The sequence below is a fragment of the Seriola dumerili genome, unplaced genomic scaffold, assembly GCF_002260705.1.
Source record: "Seriola dumerili isolate Sdu_G_001 unplaced genomic scaffold, Sdu_1.0 BDQW01000073.1, whole genome shotgun sequence".
Classification (NCBI taxonomy): domain Eukaryota; kingdom Metazoa; phylum Chordata; class Actinopteri; order Carangiformes; family Carangidae; genus Seriola; species Seriola dumerili.
This window is the reverse complement of record NW_019174328.1, coordinates 6,427,525-6,447,160: the sequence shown is the minus strand read 5'-3', so window position 1 is coordinate 6,447,160 and position 19,636 is coordinate 6,427,525. Positions and strand designations below refer to the sequence as shown.

The window sequence follows — 19,636 nt, the reverse complement described above, 5'->3', positions numbered from 1 at the left end:
GAGATAGCTTCTGTTACACTGCATTATGCTCGCAGAGATTTACCAACTGATTACAAGCTGACAGCTATGCTATCTCTAAATAAATCTTCATTAGCACAATACTGCTTTCCCATTCCGAATGTCTAAATGAGCCGAGCCAATTTGCTCATATCATCCAGTCAAACAGTGTAACACAGTTTGCATAAACTGTTTTGAAATCAGATGAGAAGGGATGAGCTTCCATTCTAAGCACTATCTGGGGGGTACTTTCAATATTTCACTTGATGAATCGCTGTACAGGGAATAGGCTCATTTTGCTCAAACACTGGCAGGGGTGCACTTTAATGCACCGTGCAAAGTTCAATAAGGGACTTCCTCCCACATAATGCCCCGACAGATTCAGAATGAGGGCACGAGAGAGTTTACTGTACAGTAGATGACAACATAATTACCCAACGAGACCCAATAATGGTCAATCTTGTTTTATTCATAGAAGCCTGTGGGTTGTTTCACTGCAGCAAGCTCCAAAACAGCACAGCAGCTGAGTGGTATTTTAAAATGCAATAATGCATTAGTCTTGTTTTCAGATGTCAGTCAATTCCTGTCCTAGGGCTATTGCAGGGAAATAACTTTGGCTGAGCATGGATCACACATCAGCTACTGTAATTAGCATTGGAGAAATGTTACCTGTGTTTCTCCATTCCAATCCATCCTGTAGCTCAATACGTCTAAAGCCCTGTCTATCTCGATCTCTTTCACACACAAACACCAAACTAATTATATCCTGAGCAAGGCCTTTTAATCGATCAGTATCTGGTACATAAAGTCTAACTCCTAAACCATCACTGTGGACTGTAGTAGTACGCCTAATGTCAAAAACACTCCACTCTGCTCACTTAAAACACTAGAGGCCCCATAAAATGTCTTTGCTAGTTTCAGATCGATGCAGTTGTCATTTTCCTGTCCAGCACCTGTGTTGTTTAAATAGTAAATACACATGCGCACATCTGAGCACCCATGGGCATGTTGGTCTTAAAATGAGGTGTGGTGAGGCGCATTGTTGGCGCATTGCTCTCTTGAAAGCATTTGAGTGGTTGATCAACAAAAACCTGATCCGAAGTCGATGGTGCAGTATTTCACTGTTATTTTAAGGGCACATTATGAGGATAGCAATATGCGCCAATGTGCATGTGTGTACACTCTGCCTGTTGAACACAAGCAGAGTGAGCTGAAAATGTGCTTCAGATGTTTGGATAAGTCAGGTGGAATACTACAAAACAGCCTCAGAAGCATTCTGTGTAGCATGTTGTGTGTTGTACAACGGTGCCATTCGTCTCTAGGACATAAATGAGGCTCTGCAGAGAAGCGTTCATTATTTACACTTAATAATATAACATAAAAGATGTCAAACGTTGTGATTTGTGCCTTTGCTTCCTTGTAGAGCTTTGCACGGCGCATTGATTAACTCAGGCCTGTGTCAGGACTGGGCTCACTGGTCAGTCAACAATATGTAATCAACTCGCCACAAACAGAATCGGTGTGAAACACTGCGCCATTATAAAAGCAATGCGCCAAGGTGCAAGCGTGCCTGGCTTTTAAAGGGAATGAGAGATGGCACTCTGATTGGTGTATTGCCTGTTACGCCCAAAACACTCCCATGATTAAATAAGAGATTAGTTCAACCTTTTTGAACCATACGCCTGGCGCAGCAATCGTTTTTTCTGCAGTTAAAATAGCTAAAGTGATATGGACGGACCCTAAATGCACTTATGCCACCCGCTGTAGACTATGCACTTTAGACTGTTAAAATAGAGCCATAGTTGTTGCGAGTGAATGACCCATAGAATGGAACAATTCTGCAGCCAACAGATTCAATTTGTAATCTCCACACTGACAATAGGCATCCGTACGCAAAGCAAATAGAGCCACTTTTGGCATTAAAAAAAGGGGCCCAGTGGTATGATGTAACTGATAAGTCACCACTGCATCAGGATCAAGGCCTAATAAAAAATAACTTATCAGTATATCTACATTAAAGAGCACTCCGCGTTATATGAGCTTCTAGTCCATTACTTGTGCATAGCATGACTGAGTACACTGCAGAAAAGTGCATATGAAGCCAGCTCCAGATGGCCCATAATCTCACACAGCAGTATGTGTGATGAGCATGAATCTGCTGAAATGATGTGTATCACAAGAGGCCCTCTCTTTGGCAACCAAGACGTGGGTACAAAGACACTAATAGCTTTGTCAGTCACTGTCAGAGAACAGCAGAATGCAATCACCAGCTCAGAGCAAAATTATATGTTTCTAAAGAGAAATGAAACGGCTGCCAATGAAATATGAAATGAAATGATTGAAAGTGATGCCCCAATTGAGGCACTGTACAGTACCTCAGCCATATTGATAACTCCCACAGCCAAAGTTTTGTAGCCCAGGATGGTTCGATTCTTGTAGCGTTTCCTCCTCTGCAGCATAATCTGCAGTCTGTTGGCATCCCTCTTCAGAAAATGAGGGTACTGAAAAGAACAAAACTAAAGTCAGGTAAACAATGCAGACTGCATCAAACATTCATCAGCCTTTAGTCTGAAACCACCACACGCAATTTGATTTTGTTGCTCCATGAGTTAAATCATTTAATGAAGAAAAAACTGTATATTCAGCCCCTATTTTTTGTAAATTACATTTTTACTTAACAATACAACTGAAATAATGTATTTGATATGTGTTATTTCAAGTCATTCTTCCTTACATGAAAAAACATGCTGATGGCCACTTATTTTACGACCAGACAACACCTTTTCTTTGTGAATGATTTAGTGGATTTCATTACTTCAAGTGGTGACTAGTGATTTATAACACACATTATTACCATTAAATGAAACATGGAGCGTGGCCAGGCCATATTATTGCCATCAGACCTTTGCAATGTTTCACCACCCAGTGTGCCTAACAATCCCTTTGGCTTGCTCAGACTGCCAGACAACAATTGAAGTTCTCCCCATTGTGTTCCATGAACTTATCCCGGTGTGTACTAACTGCTTCGCTGTTTCAGAGGATTTATCTGTAGTCAGAATGCTGACGGCTTGGAACTGTGTGAAGTGATGATGTAGAGTTCACACAGATATACAGCCTCACTCAGATCTCAGCAATGAACCAACATGGTGGTTGTCAGATTCTGCAATCTTATTATCTGAAATATCAAAAAACCTTTCTGTAGTCTGCTTGCTCAGCTGTGGCTGAACTGTTGGTGAACCTTCACCAAGATTCTGCACCTCACTTCACAACTTAATCTCTCTCTGGGACTGCATTTCATCCTCACATTTGCTCTTTTCATCCTTCTTGTCTGTGTCCTTGAGTCATTTTGTCTCTTGACTGCCAGCACTTGATCTTCACATTGACTTTTCTCGCCTATAATATTCACACAATAATAGATTTTAAGATCAGGTTTCACAGGTTGGCTGAACATCACTGCTGCAGTTTTCATGTCCAGTACTGCCCCTCCTTTTCCGAGGCTTCACTCAAGTGCAGAATCATTTTTAGCTATCATGTCTGTTCTCCACACCTTGTTCACCTTATTCTAGTTTAGATCAGCTGTATAGCCATCCAGCTATTCCAGTAAGCAAACTGTCGGCAAGCATGTATTGTATCCGATTTCAAATCAGACACAATAATGACTTCCAGTGATGATTCATTGGAAAACCATCCTATTCAACAATAGAAACAACAGCAGCATAATCTGCCTCCTACAACAACAGTGAATACCTCATATGACCACAAAATAATACAAATTTGTGGTACAGACTGAGTTTACATAACTATGCCTGATATAATCCATATAAAATACATGCACATATGTGAATTATTTGAACTTAAAACTTTTTGCTATCAGAAAACAAGCTAACCAACCACCAAAGGAGTTAAGAAGGGGCACCAGTGTGAATAAACACTTCAACACAGTCCTGTCTGTCAAGTAACTGTCATATCAGTGTGAGAATTCACAGTATAATGTCAGATGCCTTGCCTGTAGTGAGAATGTGAGCTCCAGATCTGTCTCCATCAGTCCACTGGGTGGGAGGATGTATTCATTCGATCTAAGAAGACGCTTAGAACCCTGAAAGACAAAGCAGAGCAAAGTTTCATTGCAAGCAGACTTACAAATGCTCCACATGAACTATTACTCATAGGGAGTTCCAGGTTTGTTTTAGCTGCTAGCATGAATTTGACATACATCTCTAGTGGAATGAAAACAAGAAAGTAGTATTTAATAATATTTGCTAAAGTTTGATTTGTTTTACCTACTACATTAAGATGCACTGTACATAAAGTAATAGTCAAGTTTGAGATATTATATTCACTTGCTTCTAACTAAAATGCTGTGACAACTTGTGGCCACTACATGTCTCTGTAGACCACAACCATGTCATATAAAAAGAGTTTTGACCGGCTACTTTATAAGAAGGGCATCTCCACATCTGTCTTATACAAAATCTAAATATGAAGTGTCCCCTGCTGGGATGTACAACTCCTATGACAAAAGTCTCAAATTCAGGATCACATCTCTGAACCCGCAGGAGTCGCTGTTGTCCCAATCGAGCAGCCGATCGACCAAATCATCAGAAAATATTTATTTAAATGGTAATATGTTGACACCGAGACACTGACATGAGTGGTTGAAGCAGGCTAGTTTATAGCTTAAGAACTCCATGTGTACACACATAAAAATAGTGATGACAACTTCACAATACACGGTTGTTTATTTATCTACATATATGTACACAGAAAAAAATATGAAAAAGGTTCAATGTGAGAAAAAGATTTGGGAAAAAAAAGGACAATACAGATGCCTTAAATAGACACGCATAATGTATGTACACGGCAGAACTGAGTGCAGAAATAACAGCAGCAGATTGAATTACTGCATAATGTAAACAGGATGACTATCAAATATTGGATATGACAAGGATAACTTACCTATTGATTATTATTTTAATACAGTCAAATTCCCAATAAAGCTGTTCTCATTTACATGTTTTTATGTTCCTGTTGTCAGGCAGCAGAACACTTATGAAATAGTGACTGAAACGCAGCCCATTAGACTACATGTTAACCAATACTCACTTCTAAGCTGCTGCTCTGCTGCTGCTAAATTCCTGATTTTATAACTGGGACATCCTCTGACAAAATCACCAAACACAGCCTCCGTCTGGGTAACAAACTAATGTCCACCTCTCTGCCACTCACAACAGAGTAGATGCAAAGAGAGGTGTGCCTCTTGCTTTTGGGACATTGCTGGCGACTCCACTACAGAAAGTAGTCAAGGTCCAAAAAGTTGCTAGGTTTGTTGCTAGGTGCTTTAAAAAGAAAAAAAAAGTCGCTAAAGGTGTTTAAAAATGAAAACTGTAAACTGATCCACTGGTGACACAGTAGAAAATGTTCACCCCTAATCATGTTGAAAGAGCAACAGCCAATGGGAAAAGATCAACCAGTGACCAGTGCTTTTCATATGGAATTAGTAAAATGTTTTCTATCTCCTAGAACATAAGTGGAAGGAGGAAGGTCACTGACAAATACATAAAAATCATTTAGCTTTCACGACTCATTTCGATTCAATATGCTCAATTTGGAATAGAAACAATCATCAAAAATCCCACATCTTATGTTGTTTCTTAAGCTCACATCTATCCAGACAACAGTTGCCTAGCAGGCAAGCCCTATTTTATTGCCAGTTTGCTTCACATTGACACATTTATGCAGATTCACACCTTGTGGCAGCCCAGAACAAACAATCCTCTACTCCTTCACTGCTTTCGGGAAGAACAGTGCTACTACAAACACTGAAATTGAGGTCAAATGGACTTGCTCAGGAACATCTTAAGAGCTGGTGTTGAATTTTCCCTACTTACATTTTTCTAAACGGTATAAAAAATTCAACCCAGTAACGACTTAATCACAGGCCTGCTTTACTTTTAAGCTCTAAGCTACTGCTAGTCTCAGCAGCATTATAAAAACAACTGGTTAGGGTTCTTAATCATGTTAGGTCCAGGAGGGACCTAAACCTTAAAAAAGCATAAATGTATAAAAAGTCTTTTATTATCCATTTTCAACATATTGGAATTCCTGTTTAATAGCAGAAAATGTCAAACACCAGAGCTGTTTTTGATTACAACCTAAATTTGTTCAGTCAATAAGCGTGGAATGAGCACAGTCAGGTCTGTGACTTTGTTCGGCCGTGTGCTGTCTGAGAGGGAATTTCATCGTAACTGGTGCAACGTCATGTTTAAGGATGTATAATTTTGATGTAAGTGAAGAGTTTCAGTGATGGTATCTCCTTCAGGGCTTAAGGAGGAAAGCTGATACTTCTTCATGTGACATAGCAAAGCATGTTAGCGGTCAGGGAAAGGTTCCCGCCACTGCTTGTAAACACAACTCAGAAAAACTTCAGGTCAGGTGTCTGCATTGTCGACTGAGGACTTCACCAAGATAAATCAAGTGCCTTTTCCCACAACACATGAAATAAAACAGGATGCCACTCTGCTGACTTAGATGGGTGAATGGATATCAGTTAACATAGCGCTTGCTTTTTAAATAAAAAATATATAAATACAGGCAAACACCCACACACACCCACACACACAATCAGGTCCAAAAGTCTGACTTTCCCACTGACACCATCTTAAATATATACCATCAGGATATAGAGTTTATGAACTTGCCATTTTTTTCAAGCTGCAACTCGAAAGTAAATTTAGCTTTATTACCTAATGCTTGCTATTCTGGTTGAGAAAGATTCATCAGCTAAGCTAATTCTGGAAGCTGCCACAAAGTTGTTGTTGCCAAACAGCACAGGGATTTAAATGTCATGGGTTGTGGCAGTCTCTTCCAAATGCGAGGACACCACCACACAGTGTATCCTCAGAGGATGTGTCTCAGCCCTTAGCATGTGTCTCTTTCTTGCCTTGGATTAAAGTCTGTCGTGTTCCTTCTCAAGTTATAGTTTAATTCTTCTACCAAGCTTCTTTTTCTACCGCTTACAATCTTGGAACCAGGGACTTAAAAGTGTGAACGTGAAAACAGAAACAGCTTGTCAAGTCTTGGGTTCACCATTCTATGTCAAGCTGTGCATGCTGAAGACAGACATCTGTTGTGTAATATATTTGGCAACTCATCAACGGTTGCAAAAATTTCATACGTCCTCAAAGCTTAGTTCAGGTGTCTGCTAAACCAACAGAACCAAGTAAGACTTTGTGAGCAGTGTGGAGCAGTAAGGATATCCTGTATCTGGCTTAATACCCTGGGGAGAAACTCTTTAATGGTCCGGTGCAGTGGGTACGACATTGGATCCTAATGTCATCAGAGCTGCTGAATCATGTAACAGATACCAAATGAAATGGTTGGGTGTGTGCTGAGGAATCATCACAAGATACCGGAGGGGCTTAGCTTTATTTGCAGCGATACCTCACATACATGAATGATTTAAAATAACTTATTGTACACAATCAGATCTAAATGCATGTGTCATACCATCATTTGAAATTGCAGTTCATTTTCAGTATTTTTACTCCATTGACAGTTTTTCCAGATATAGCCTTTTTTGATCTAATCACAGCGGACACCTCAGAGCAGACAGATGACATAGCGGGCAAGTCAAGGAAAATCCACAGAAAGACAGAGTCAGAAAAACAAGGCCAGCAAATGTCCAAAGGCTCTCACCTTGGGAGCCACAGAAGGCAAGAGGATTACATGGGTCTCACAGCCAACAGAAATGACATAGAGTACATACCCACGCTTCAAATAATCAACACCCTCCAGTCAACCAAGCAGATTGCATATAGCTTGGTGTGTCTCGCAAAACAGAACTGACACTGCTCAAATCAGTTTTCTTCTCCAGTGAAAATCAAAGATCATAGATGACTAAATGGGTGTTAAGATATTCTCCCAACTTCCAATTTTATCACTGGCAAACAAGTGGAAAAGGTAGCACTTCCACTACTTTATCACCATAACACAGTAACTCTAATACTGTTTACAGAGAAGTCAAGTGGTGTTGCATCTGATGTCTCAAGGTAAAACCTCCACTTCTGCTACCTCTTTTCCTGTCCCAATGGTACTGGGTAAACAGCAGAAAATAAAGTGCACTAGCTCTTGGCAATGTGAGCAACAATCCTGTTTTAATGCAATAACCATTTATGAAGCTTTTTAAAAATACACATTTATATGTATTTTCCCATTTCTTATACAATACCACATTTTTTAGACTGAAAACTTTCAAGTCTTAGACTACAAACTTAAAAATACAAGCATGCAATGCTCAGAGATCATGCAACAGTGTGCTCTCGCCTCCCTCAAAAAGGACAGAAAAGTTTTAAAACAACATTTACTGCAATGTTAAACGTTTAAATTAATGAAATAGAACTTTGCATGAACAATTCATGAAACAAAGCTTTGAAGATCTAAATGAAACATGGGAGTAAAAAATATCTAGCTTTTCTGAATCTACAAAGCATTCAATTGTAATAAGCTGTTTAGTCTCCAGACACGACGACAGAACCTTGAAGGTAGCTGCAGCAATAAGTTTGTATATAAAGAAAAAATTAGGATAAAACTCTCTCTGAGTCTGACCTTGCCATTAACTTGAGGTCCACAAAGGGGCCTTGTATGTGCTTTTTTCTCATGCTCAGTGGCTGGTACAATGAATCAAGGCACAAAAGACTAGCACTCTCAAACTGCCTGACATGCATTAACAATACAGAGCCTTGGCAAGGAAAGCTTGTACTGAATGTCCTTTGGCCCCCCCTTTCTCCCACCCTCTCTCCCCTGCTACAAGCTTCTCTACTGTCTTTCTGGGGCCAGATGGGGAATGTTACAGACCCTCTACCACGCTCCACAAGCCTGTGGGAAAACAAGTTCAACTTTACACTTCTTCTTAAAGTTACTTTTTTTAAACATGTTAAATTCTCTAAATTGGCTCCCCTGTTTGCAGCGAAGACAGGAAGTGATCCAGGGACGGAACAAGAGCTCAACGTGGAGTTGTGTTAAAGAGGTTTTAAAGGCGTTCCGCGGCTTCTGCTTTCACTCAACACACACATACACACACAATTGGATCATATCTGAGTGTACTGCAAATGGAAGTGCTTTGGACAGTGGCTTGAGCTGAAATGCGGCTTGCACGCCTTTCCTATCATAATCCAGCTGACATCAATGTCTGGCTACAACCTCAAGCAACTGCATTCAGAAAAGACAGGACAAAAAATGCATAATCATGTAGTACACGTGCAGTAGCATACCACACTGTAACCCAATGTGCAGAATGAAGCAAGGGCTTTTGTGAGGAGGCCTAAGCTACTTGAAGTGACCCAGCGGTCTCCAGGGTGAGAGACAGAAGACTATCTCCCGGGGAACAGAGCCTCCTGCAGACTAAACTGCAATCTCATCATCCCTACTGCTGCAGCTTTGGGAGACCATCCAAATGGTTAGCCATTACTGGGGTTGTGTGTGTATGTAGGCCATCTAACCTGACGAGACCCAGAGAGAGAAAAGAGATGCTCACTGTATGCAGAACAGGGAAACAATGACATGCGGTAATGAAGCTTTGTAATTCACTGTCTGAAAACAAAACCCTCTTATTCCTCTATCATCTCCTCCAACTGCCTCTTTATCCCCTCAGCGCGTCTGTGTTCTCCCTAACCAAACCTGCTGGAAATTGCATTTAATGCTCCAGTTCCGGAGCTGTGGTGAACAGAGCTTTGCTCAGCTGTCCTCCGGGCGGCTCAGCAGAAATTGAGAGATTTCACGCTCTGGAGACAATGTAGCTCATGGATAAAGCCACACTTGGTTGGTTGCTTTCTCCTTCAGGATTACAGTAAGGGTGGGTGAGGGATAATTTGTTTCCTTTTAAATTCAATCAACCAATACTGCATAAAAGTTCAATTAAATTTCATAATGAGGGGGACAATATTGACAGAGGGACAGAAAAAAGTAAATTACTGAGGCATGAGAAAAAAAAAAAAAGGCTTTCTGGATTGAAAGTTTTTGGCTCCTCTGTCCCTTGGGCCCATTATAAGGTATGTTATGTATATTACACATTAGGGATGTTTGTAACGACTAATTTCCCTGTCAATTAAATGAATATTTAAATTTAGGCTGGTCAACTAATCTAAAAGAAAACACTCTTAAAACAGTTAAAATTGCCATGATAACTGCATTACCTTTTCAGACCAAATGGGATCACACCATCTGCAGGCTAACAATGTCATATGAGTTTGCCGAGTGTGGCTAAGGTTAGCAGTGCTAGCAGCAACAGCCTTCTTGCCTTGCAGGTTAACACCCACATGCGTGTGCTGAATGTGGTTACACATTGCTCAGGTTGAGTGGTTATATGAGACAGCCTACATACAACCTGATTTTCATTTTCTAGATCGAAACACTGCCAAACCGTGCTGGTTTTATGAGATATTATCCGCCCTGTGTAACATCTTAGATGCAACAGGCATTAACTGGCATTGTTCGTTAATAAACTATTAAAAATGAATTTAAGCAACTATTTCCGCTGGCCACTAGCAAAGGTAGCATCGTTTAGTCGACGAATCACGCATATCCACACTACACATTCCAGCAATGCTGCGTTAAAAAAGCAGAGACCAGTAACCCCAGGATGCATCTCATTAAAGCAACTGCAAGATGCTAGATTCTCTCTGATGTATGGGAAAATCTTTTGCTCTATTAATGTCGCACTGAATCTTTCACATACAAATTACGAACTCTCCTTGCCCCTAGGTGAGTATAACGCTCAAATTAGATTTTCTGAACGTCAGTGAAAAATTCTGAATGACTTTTTCCTTGGAGAATTATTTCCACATGGCCACCTCACAGCACTGTGTTCATATGTGTGTTTGAGCTGCACTTACTGGTCTTAGTTCTCTCTCAGAATCAGCTGTTCCAGAAGCAATGGACCATCATCTCTACAACCACTAGCAGGCTTACTGCTGAGTGCGTGTCTTAAAACTGTGAAGCCTGTCTGCAGAACAGAGGCAGGCTTTCAATGCTTTGCCACTACACATTAGGGGTGGGCAGTACACCAGTTTTCTCACCATCACCGGTGCCACAAGATTGATTTTGCAGTACCGTCATTACCGTGATAAACAAACACCTATACGTTTTGGTTTCAGCACACACACACAATATTGTAGTATATACTACACTATTTTAGATCAAGGCCAGGGGTATCAGTTTCCATTAGTATGATGTAATTTAAAAATAAAAATATTACATAATATATAATATCGTGTCATATCAAATACACAATACTTTAATATCGTGATGAAAAATCAGTTTACAGCCACTGTTTTGCTTTTTAAAAAAAACAACAAAAATGTATTTGTGCCTTATTTTTCTCCAATATTTTGTTTTTCCTTTTCCTTCCCCATCTCTTATACAAGCACAAACACAAAAAAAAAACACACACACACAAGGACACTGATTGGTGCAGGACATTCACAAGTCCAAACAACCTCTCTGGTTCTTTGCCAACAGTATGTCAGTAAAGCTAACATTACTGAATCCCACCTTTCCACAGAGCTTACTCTGTGTTCTGGGAATAATCTGAGATCCATATAAAGGATAACCGTTGAGCAGGAATGCGTTACTACAGTGACGGCAAGCAGGAAACACAACTGACCTCAAGTCATCTTTGCAGTGATCATCCCACTACTCTTTTAACTCTAATGCAGAAACATTGTTCATTCGAGTACAACATAACAACATATAAGCCTGTTTAGTGAGCAGCACTGTTGTTCACACTGACACATACAAATCACTTTATTGTACTTCATTTCCATTCATCCAGCCAACTGCTGGTTGTTGCTATTAATTATTTAGATGTTGCTTTATCTAAATATTTCAATATTGGGAGTCTGTGTTTCCCGTAGTCACAGAAATATACAATCAGTCAATGTAAGATGCACAATCCGTCTTAAGGTGCTAATGCTCCTGCTTAGAGTAGTAATGCTAGTCTGCCATTTAAAGCACCTGAGTGGATGTGACTCACAGGAGCTTCCTGGGCAGCTAAGGAGATTTTTAATCAATCGACAGGATTAGCAGCATGTCTTATCATCATCTGTACTTTGTGATCATGTTCAACAGCGTACTGCCTGAACAAAGGACTGAAAAACAGTGAGCCCCAGACTGTGACATGCTGCTGTGAAATATTGCAATTGAACTTGATACTCCCATGACACATGGGATATTAACCCACCCACCTGTATTTTGACAGCTATAGACAGGGAATTCAGCTCCTTATCCAGTTCTTTGAGGACAACCAGCTTTTTCAGTGTGAGGCTGCAGAGCCTGTGGAAAGAGAAACAACAAGAGAGGGGGAGAAAAAAAGAAACAGATTAGTGCCATGACTAACACAATTTGAGCACACCTTCATGACATTCTGTAGCACCTGGGAATGAAAGGTATTGACGACAAAGCAGCACTCACTGCTGTCCACATTTTATTTCTATTTGTGTCTTTATTCTTCTTTTGGACTGCAGGTATGATAATTATATCAACAACAGGCAACAAGGAATCATCGATGACTGCACAGAAGGTGAGTGAGCAATCAAGGAGCATTGAGTAATCAAACCCGCAGCTATTCAGCTTTGTGTCCTTTGTCATCAAAGAAAAATCTGTGACTTCTTGTGAATGGATGATGCACCTATATCAGTGCTACTAAAGTGCTACTAAATAAGGAGTCATGCTGTCAGCATTATTGGAAAATCCTTCATGGAAGGTGACAAAACACAGGTGCTTTGACAAGCCATAATGCAGTGAAATGTCCTCAGTCAGCACTGTTTGAGAATGCTGCTCCATTTTAAAAAGTTGAGCGCAGCAACTTACTGCCATCTGGTCATCATTAAATAAAACAAGTGAGAAACATACTTGCATACACCATGAAAAAAAGTTTTTTTTTTTTTACATTTTAGACTTGGCTTTTAATACCAAAGAGCTGTCACTGGGATCCAGAATGGGTGAGGTACAAAGACGATTCTATCTCAGAAAAACACATGCAGGTCTCATCTCTCAGGTCAGCTCTATTTTATGCAACACTGAGGTTGTTAGAAAAATCCTAAATTCCACAATACAATACGATTAGTGACCTTTAAAAATCCCCCTTCCTTTCACCTGCACAAACTTCCCCCTTCTGCCTCTACAGAAAGACACTCCACAGAAAGTCAAAAACTCCCAATCCAAGTTCACTAAACTTCCTCCTGACCCACTTTTCCCAGCAGTCCTGCTGCATTAAATTGTGATCAGCCTGAGCCTGAATCACAGGGGTGGAAGAAAGACAAAGCAAACAAATAGTCACCCACTTTCCTTGAGAGACACTCAGCAACACTCACTGACTTCATTCAGGCACTCCTAGCTAGGCAAGTATGATTCACAAAGACTCATCACATTCAAGTACAAAGGAAATTGTAGTGTAACGGACGACAACAGTGGGGTGGTCTGTTTACAGATAAATATTTTGGGGCATGAAGAGGACAAAATGGTTTGTGCATGTGTAGTATGGTGCATGCTGTATTTTCACTGTTGACCATATTTAAGTTCTTTGTATTCTGAAATGTGTCACTTCTTAAAGTAAAATTTAAAAGGCTGTAAGGTAACTTTTGAAAATTTAGAAATGAAGAAATCACAAAGAAAGGAGCAGATCACGACAACACAAAGGTGTTTTAGACATGAATCACTTATCACATTTTCAAGGCAGCAGTGGAGACAGGGAAAGAGGAAGAGCACAGTCTTAGCAATGTGCCCTGCAGCATAAGTTCACAGATACACTAAATGCAAAGATGAATATTGTTTGGTTTCCAAAAAATGTTACTGGTAAATCAAAAGTTATGATTTGATGTTCTTTTTGTTAATTAAAATTAATTTGGTAATGTTGTTAATTCATTGTTATTGTTCATAGTTTTTACTGACGATATTAACAGCAAAAGGAAAAGGAAGGAAGCCAGCCAGGTCATTAGATCCCAAGGGAGCTTTATCCGAGCAGCCAACAGAATATATATTTAATGATGTCAATATAAAATTTTTAACAACGGGAATGGGCCGGGAACTTGGTGTTCCCGTGCACAATCTCCCTTTGGCCCAAATAGGTGAAAACATAATTCATTGACATTTTACTGGGGGAATTCGAGCGTAAATTGCTGGTCCACTCGGCTGCCCGATTAAATAAGTTACCTCGTATGTTAGAATAACGAATGCAAATCTATTTCAGGCTGCAGTAATTAAATGTTAAACCTTGTAGATAGCGCCTGCATTCAGCTTGCCTTATGGTGAGGATGAGTCACCAGTCAGCTACAGCTCTGTCAGGAGGGAGAGAGAGTGAGACACAGAAAACAGGGGTGATGGTTTAACAACATCTCTATCCCGTCACAGCTCTCTCTCTCTTTCTCTCTCTCGCAGTAGACTGGGATTCACATGTAATTAAAAAGGCTGCAGGCGCTGAAGAGGTCACCTAGGGAACCAGGGATTTTTTATTATTAGACAGAGGTGTTATCTCCACTCCTGCCTGCCACTGTGTTGTGTTGTAAGTGAAACTCGTGGCCATCTGTTCTGGCCTGGTGCCAGTCTGTCCCTGTGCTCCTACCCAGTGCCAGTTCACTTTGCCACCCAAACAGTGACTGCAGTGACAAGCCAGGTGTCGCACCAAAGCACTAATCGCTGTGTTAAAATAGCTGGAAGAGGCATACACTGAGTGAAGAAGAATTCAGCTAGCTTTAGAAAGGATTGTGAACATGAATATACTGTGTGTTTGTGATAATAGGAAGATAGGGTGGGGGCTGTTGTGGAATGGTCTCTCCTCCCCTCAACAGACATTGGCAAAGACCCAAGATCAAAATAGGGGCTCAGAGAAGCCCCTCTAAAGATGCATTAATCCTCCATTTTGGCATGTCATTCCCACATTCCCAGAGAGAGCCTGGGGTGGGATCACAGCACACTTCACCATGCCAAAGAGGACCAAAACACAACAGTGTTATCAATCCACAGAGAAGACCGTGTGGGTGGAGAATCTATACAACAGTCTCCAGTTCAATATTTCTGTGAACAGGCAGTGGAAAGCAAAGATAAGTGATACATTTTCTGTCTGTTTCCCAGTTGATAAGAGCCCATGGGGGAAATCCCTCTTTCAGTTTCAGTGCTTGTGCTGGTTAAGCCAACTCAAAGCCTGCCAAGCTACTCTGATTGGCTAATCATTGTTATAGACGTTATTGATCCTCACATGCATGCTAGTATCCTGGTTATGAGTCCTTTGTTGATTTTTATCATACTACGGACACATCAGTGAGGGGAGACAAACTACAGCCAGCAAAACCGCAAAGTTGAACCAACACCTTGTTGAAACAGTTTCAATAAAAACAGAACATTTTGACGTTGGGTAGAATTTATTGCAAGGCTGCTCTATTAAACTGCACTTCATTTAGCTTTACCTAATAAACTGGCACGGGTGTGCAGAATCAACTTCATATCCCACATCCTACTTTCTGATTGTCTGCATCCGTCAAGCGTTTCAGGATATGACACATTCTCACTCACACACTCACACACTCTCACACACACACACACACACACACACACACACACACACACACACACACACACACACACACACACACACACACACACACTTTCATTATGTATTAATCTATCATATATTTTCTGCATTCATGAATTGTTTAGTCTAAAAACTGTCACAAAAATAGTAAACAAATGCCAATAAGAATTTCACAGAGTCCAAGGTGACGTCTTCGAATGTCTTGTTTTGTTTATAATGATATAAACTGCAAATAAGATTAAAAAAAATAAGATAAAAACAGAAAATCTTCACATTTGACAAGTTGTAACCATTATCATCAGCATTTTTGCTTGATACATGAAACTATTAATATTTTTTATTAAATAAATCAAACTATTAATTATTATCAGTTTGTTGCTGATTAATTTCTTTGGACTAATTGATTAATTTATCAACTACGTCAGCTCCAGTGGTGCCTCGTGTTCAGATTTTGAAACAAGCTGTGGTTTTTAAACTGTCCTGGCTTCACTCAGCTCATGTTTAACCTTTTGACACAGAGAGGGCAGTAATAACTTTAGGCTACAACTGTGTCAGGAATCAGAATCCCACCCTACCACAAGCCAATTATAGTAAACGTGCTAATCTTTTTTTAGACGACATCTTCTATTACTGGCATGGACATCTAAAGCATTGGACAGTGGTGTAATTTCATGTCACAATGAACAGTTATTGACTGCTCTGAAGGTCGGTGCCAAGTCGGTGCCTGAATACTCTATAGCTAATAGCTTTAGTCTATATGGAATCACTGACAGCAGAATGAGAAGTGCTGCTCCTTTTAAGCCCATTAGTTAGTACAAGTCACTCTCTGTACCGTCACTAACTGCTGACCTTTTTGGCCTACAAAGTACAGCGAGGCCATTAGACTACAAGGCCATTTCCCTCTTTTAGATTATACACAGAATGCTTCCTGTGACATAACCATATTAATAAGGAAATGAAAAATATCGAGGCTTTTTGTGTTAAGTGTGAGGAGAAAGGCTTAGACAAACAATCTCATATACAGAGAAAAAAGGGCTCTGTAGAACTGTCCAACTTGAGCAGCTTCTCAACCACAGACATTGTATACAACATAACCCTGACAACCCTGGCACTATAAACACACAGGTTAATAAATTAACAGCGATGCCCTGACAACAACATCAGAATGAAGTCAACAGGACTTTGGATACAGTGATATAAAAAGCTGTACCTTACAGTGTTACGTCAGTTAAGTCACGCAGTAATGAATGTTGGTTTAAACCTTAAACCAGTCATCATTACTTAATGTTATTAGGTGGAAAATGAGAGACACTGTTGAAGTCACTGTGTTATGAAAGATGGTCCTTCAGTGGCCAGGCTTGAACCCTTTCATGTTTATCTGTGCGGGACAAACAAAACAACTTATCAGGCAGTTCACTTAAACAGCTGCGGCCAAATATTTGGTTTCCGATAAGAGGCCTGTGATTGTGGGTTATATGGCATGGTGCAATATCTTAACTCGGCTGCTTCATCCATTTTCTCCACCGTAATAACAAGATGTCTTAAGTAAACATGAAGCTTTCACATTTCCAGCGATGTACAAGTTTAACACTTCATCACTAAAACATAAAGCTTTTTAGATCAACTGCTAAAACGAATGTATGACATGTGTGTAACTGCTCCACTTCACCTACATATCATACACACCAGTGTTTTACAACTGACTCATGAGACAGGCACACTGCCATGTCTCAACAGAGCCTGTCTCTCCCTTCCCTCCCTTGCTGTATTGAAGTGATGCTGGAACATCAGATGAAACCAATTGTGGGAGGTGGATTAAAGGTGGGGAGTCAGGTGGAAGCCGGAGACACTGCACAAAGGATTATCCTTTTTCTTAGCCCCTCTCTGACCTCACCCTCCCCTGAGTCGAGCTGGCTTTCTNTCAGATGAAACCAATTGTGGGAGGTGGATTAAAGGTGGGGAGTCAGGTGGAAGCCGGAGACACTGCACAAAGGATTATCCTTTTTCTTAGCCCCTCTCTGACCTCACCCTCCCCTGAGTCGAGCTGGCACACACACACACACACACACACACACACACACACACACACACACACACACACACACACACACACACACACACACACACACACACACACACACACACACAGGTTCCTCTGCAGTCAGGTCTCAAAGACAACTTCTGGCCAGACACCAAGCTTCAGTCACTCCCTTCTTTGAGCTTGGCTCTTTGGTGAAGTGATATGTCTGTCTAAGGACTGCTTATGTGACAGCAGACAGTTTATATAACACTGACATCAAAAGGTATTTAAAAAATGTAAGCCCTAAATCTGAAATTAACTCCCTAGGCCCTTAGCCTCGGCATCAGATTTGAGAAAACTAGTGCAGTGCCCGTTCAAAATGTGCTTGTTATGTCATTAATAGTTAAATATTTTACTCAATCATCTAATCATTATCATCTAATTTCCCCATCAGTGCTGTGTTATAATAATGATAATAATAATAATAATGATAATAACAGACCCTATTTGTCAGATAATTTATTAGGTACATCTAGATAAAACTTATGCAATATAATACAACGGGCCTGCAATAAATCCTCCATCATAAGGATTATGATTTTAATTGAGTCTGTTTGAGAGAATTGTTGATTTATTTTAATGGTCATTTGGAGGCTGTAATTTGTGGTGCTATTATATGGGTATAATGAAAAGTGTTCCTAATGTATTGTCAATCCCATTTATATGAATTAAGGATGACAGAGATTTCTGCATTTATTAGTAGGATGTGAGTGGAAGCATCTGAGGAAAGTCATTTAAGTTGAAGGCAAGAACACTGACACAACAGAGCTTTCTCTCTGTTCATTCCTAGTTTTTAAAAAAGTCATGACAAAGCCAGAACAGAGAGAGCTAATCAACATACAGATCTTTCTTCATATCATAAGAAGGGGGCCCAAAAGTCAGAGACCATTTTCTCATTTGAGAGAATAGGAAATTACTGTGCTAAACTAGGAGGACACTGAGACAGACTGGCCAATATCAAACAACATGCACCAGAGAAAAAAATTCAGATTCTTAATAAATGATCTGGATCTTCCCCATCCCACCACCAAGTTTAGTGCAAATTGGTTCAGTAATTTTGAGTTATCCTGCTGACAAACAAACAAACAAACCAACCAGCTAAATGATCCTACACGACTGTGAGATCCAGATTATTAATTGGTTCCGCACCAAAGTGTGCAAACTGAAAGTAGATCTCAACACCATAAATATATCCATGCCCCATCCCTGCACCAAGTTTGGTTCAAATCGGTTCAGTAATTTTTGTGTAATGCTGCTGACAAACAAACATTACATGCATATCACAACATCACTCAAGAGTGTTTGTCTGGACCAGTGTCAACAAACACAAATCCCATCTGTTTAAGATATCCTGGTGTGTAAGAGCACACATGGCTACTATCTCCATGCTATTCCTGGACCACTTCAGTGACAGCGGCATCTCAAATGACTTTATGATAGAAACACTGTTAAGTACAAGAGCCTACAAAGAGGCAGCAGCTACAGCATGCTGGCGGTTACAAGAATGAAAAAAGCTCAATGTTGAGAAATGGCTGCTAACATGTGTGTCATTGGGTTTTTTTCAATATGTAAGTGTTTTACCAATGCTTAAGTTCACATTCAGTTGGAAAGATTGAAGGATCAGTAGATGTTTTACTGTTTCTACTTTGCACAGTTATTTCTACTTTCAATAAAAATGAAACATCTCAACATTCATAGGGCCATAAAAAAGTTTATCATGCCAGTATAGACATGGGTCCTGACAGACTACAAATGAGCATGCACGCCATTGACAGAGAGGCCAACAAACCCTCTGAATTGAACGATATGCTGCCTAAACAAAACCACACTTTTGTAATTCTTTCCCCCTGGTCAGCATTCTGGTTGATGTTTTGCCAGTTCCATGACCTCGGATCACTGCACATCAATTGTCAGAGGCACAAAGCAGGGGGAAGTGGAGGATGGAGGATGAGTGATGTAACAGAGGGCTGAATGAAAAA

The 19,636-nt window shown here is 40.2% G+C and overlaps 1 protein-coding gene across 1 annotated transcript in view; it reads right to left on the bottom strand.

Annotated features, from left to right (window-relative positions):
- The window catches only part of LOC111220574 (phosphofurin acidic cluster sorting protein 2-like), a 49,158-nt gene that overhangs the window by 17,217 nt on the left and 12,305 nt on the right, over positions 1 to 19,636 (bottom strand). The window contains exons 2-4 of the mRNA XM_022743692.1: positions 12,237 to 12,324; positions 4,004 to 4,093; positions 2,373 to 2,498 (exon numbers count right to left, since the gene is read on the bottom strand). Coding sequence (XP_022599413.1) covers positions 2,373 to 2,498; positions 4,004 to 4,093; positions 12,237 to 12,324 — 304 coding nt within the window. The remainder of the gene's footprint in view (positions 1 to 2,372; positions 2,499 to 4,003; positions 4,094 to 12,236; positions 12,325 to 19,636) is intronic.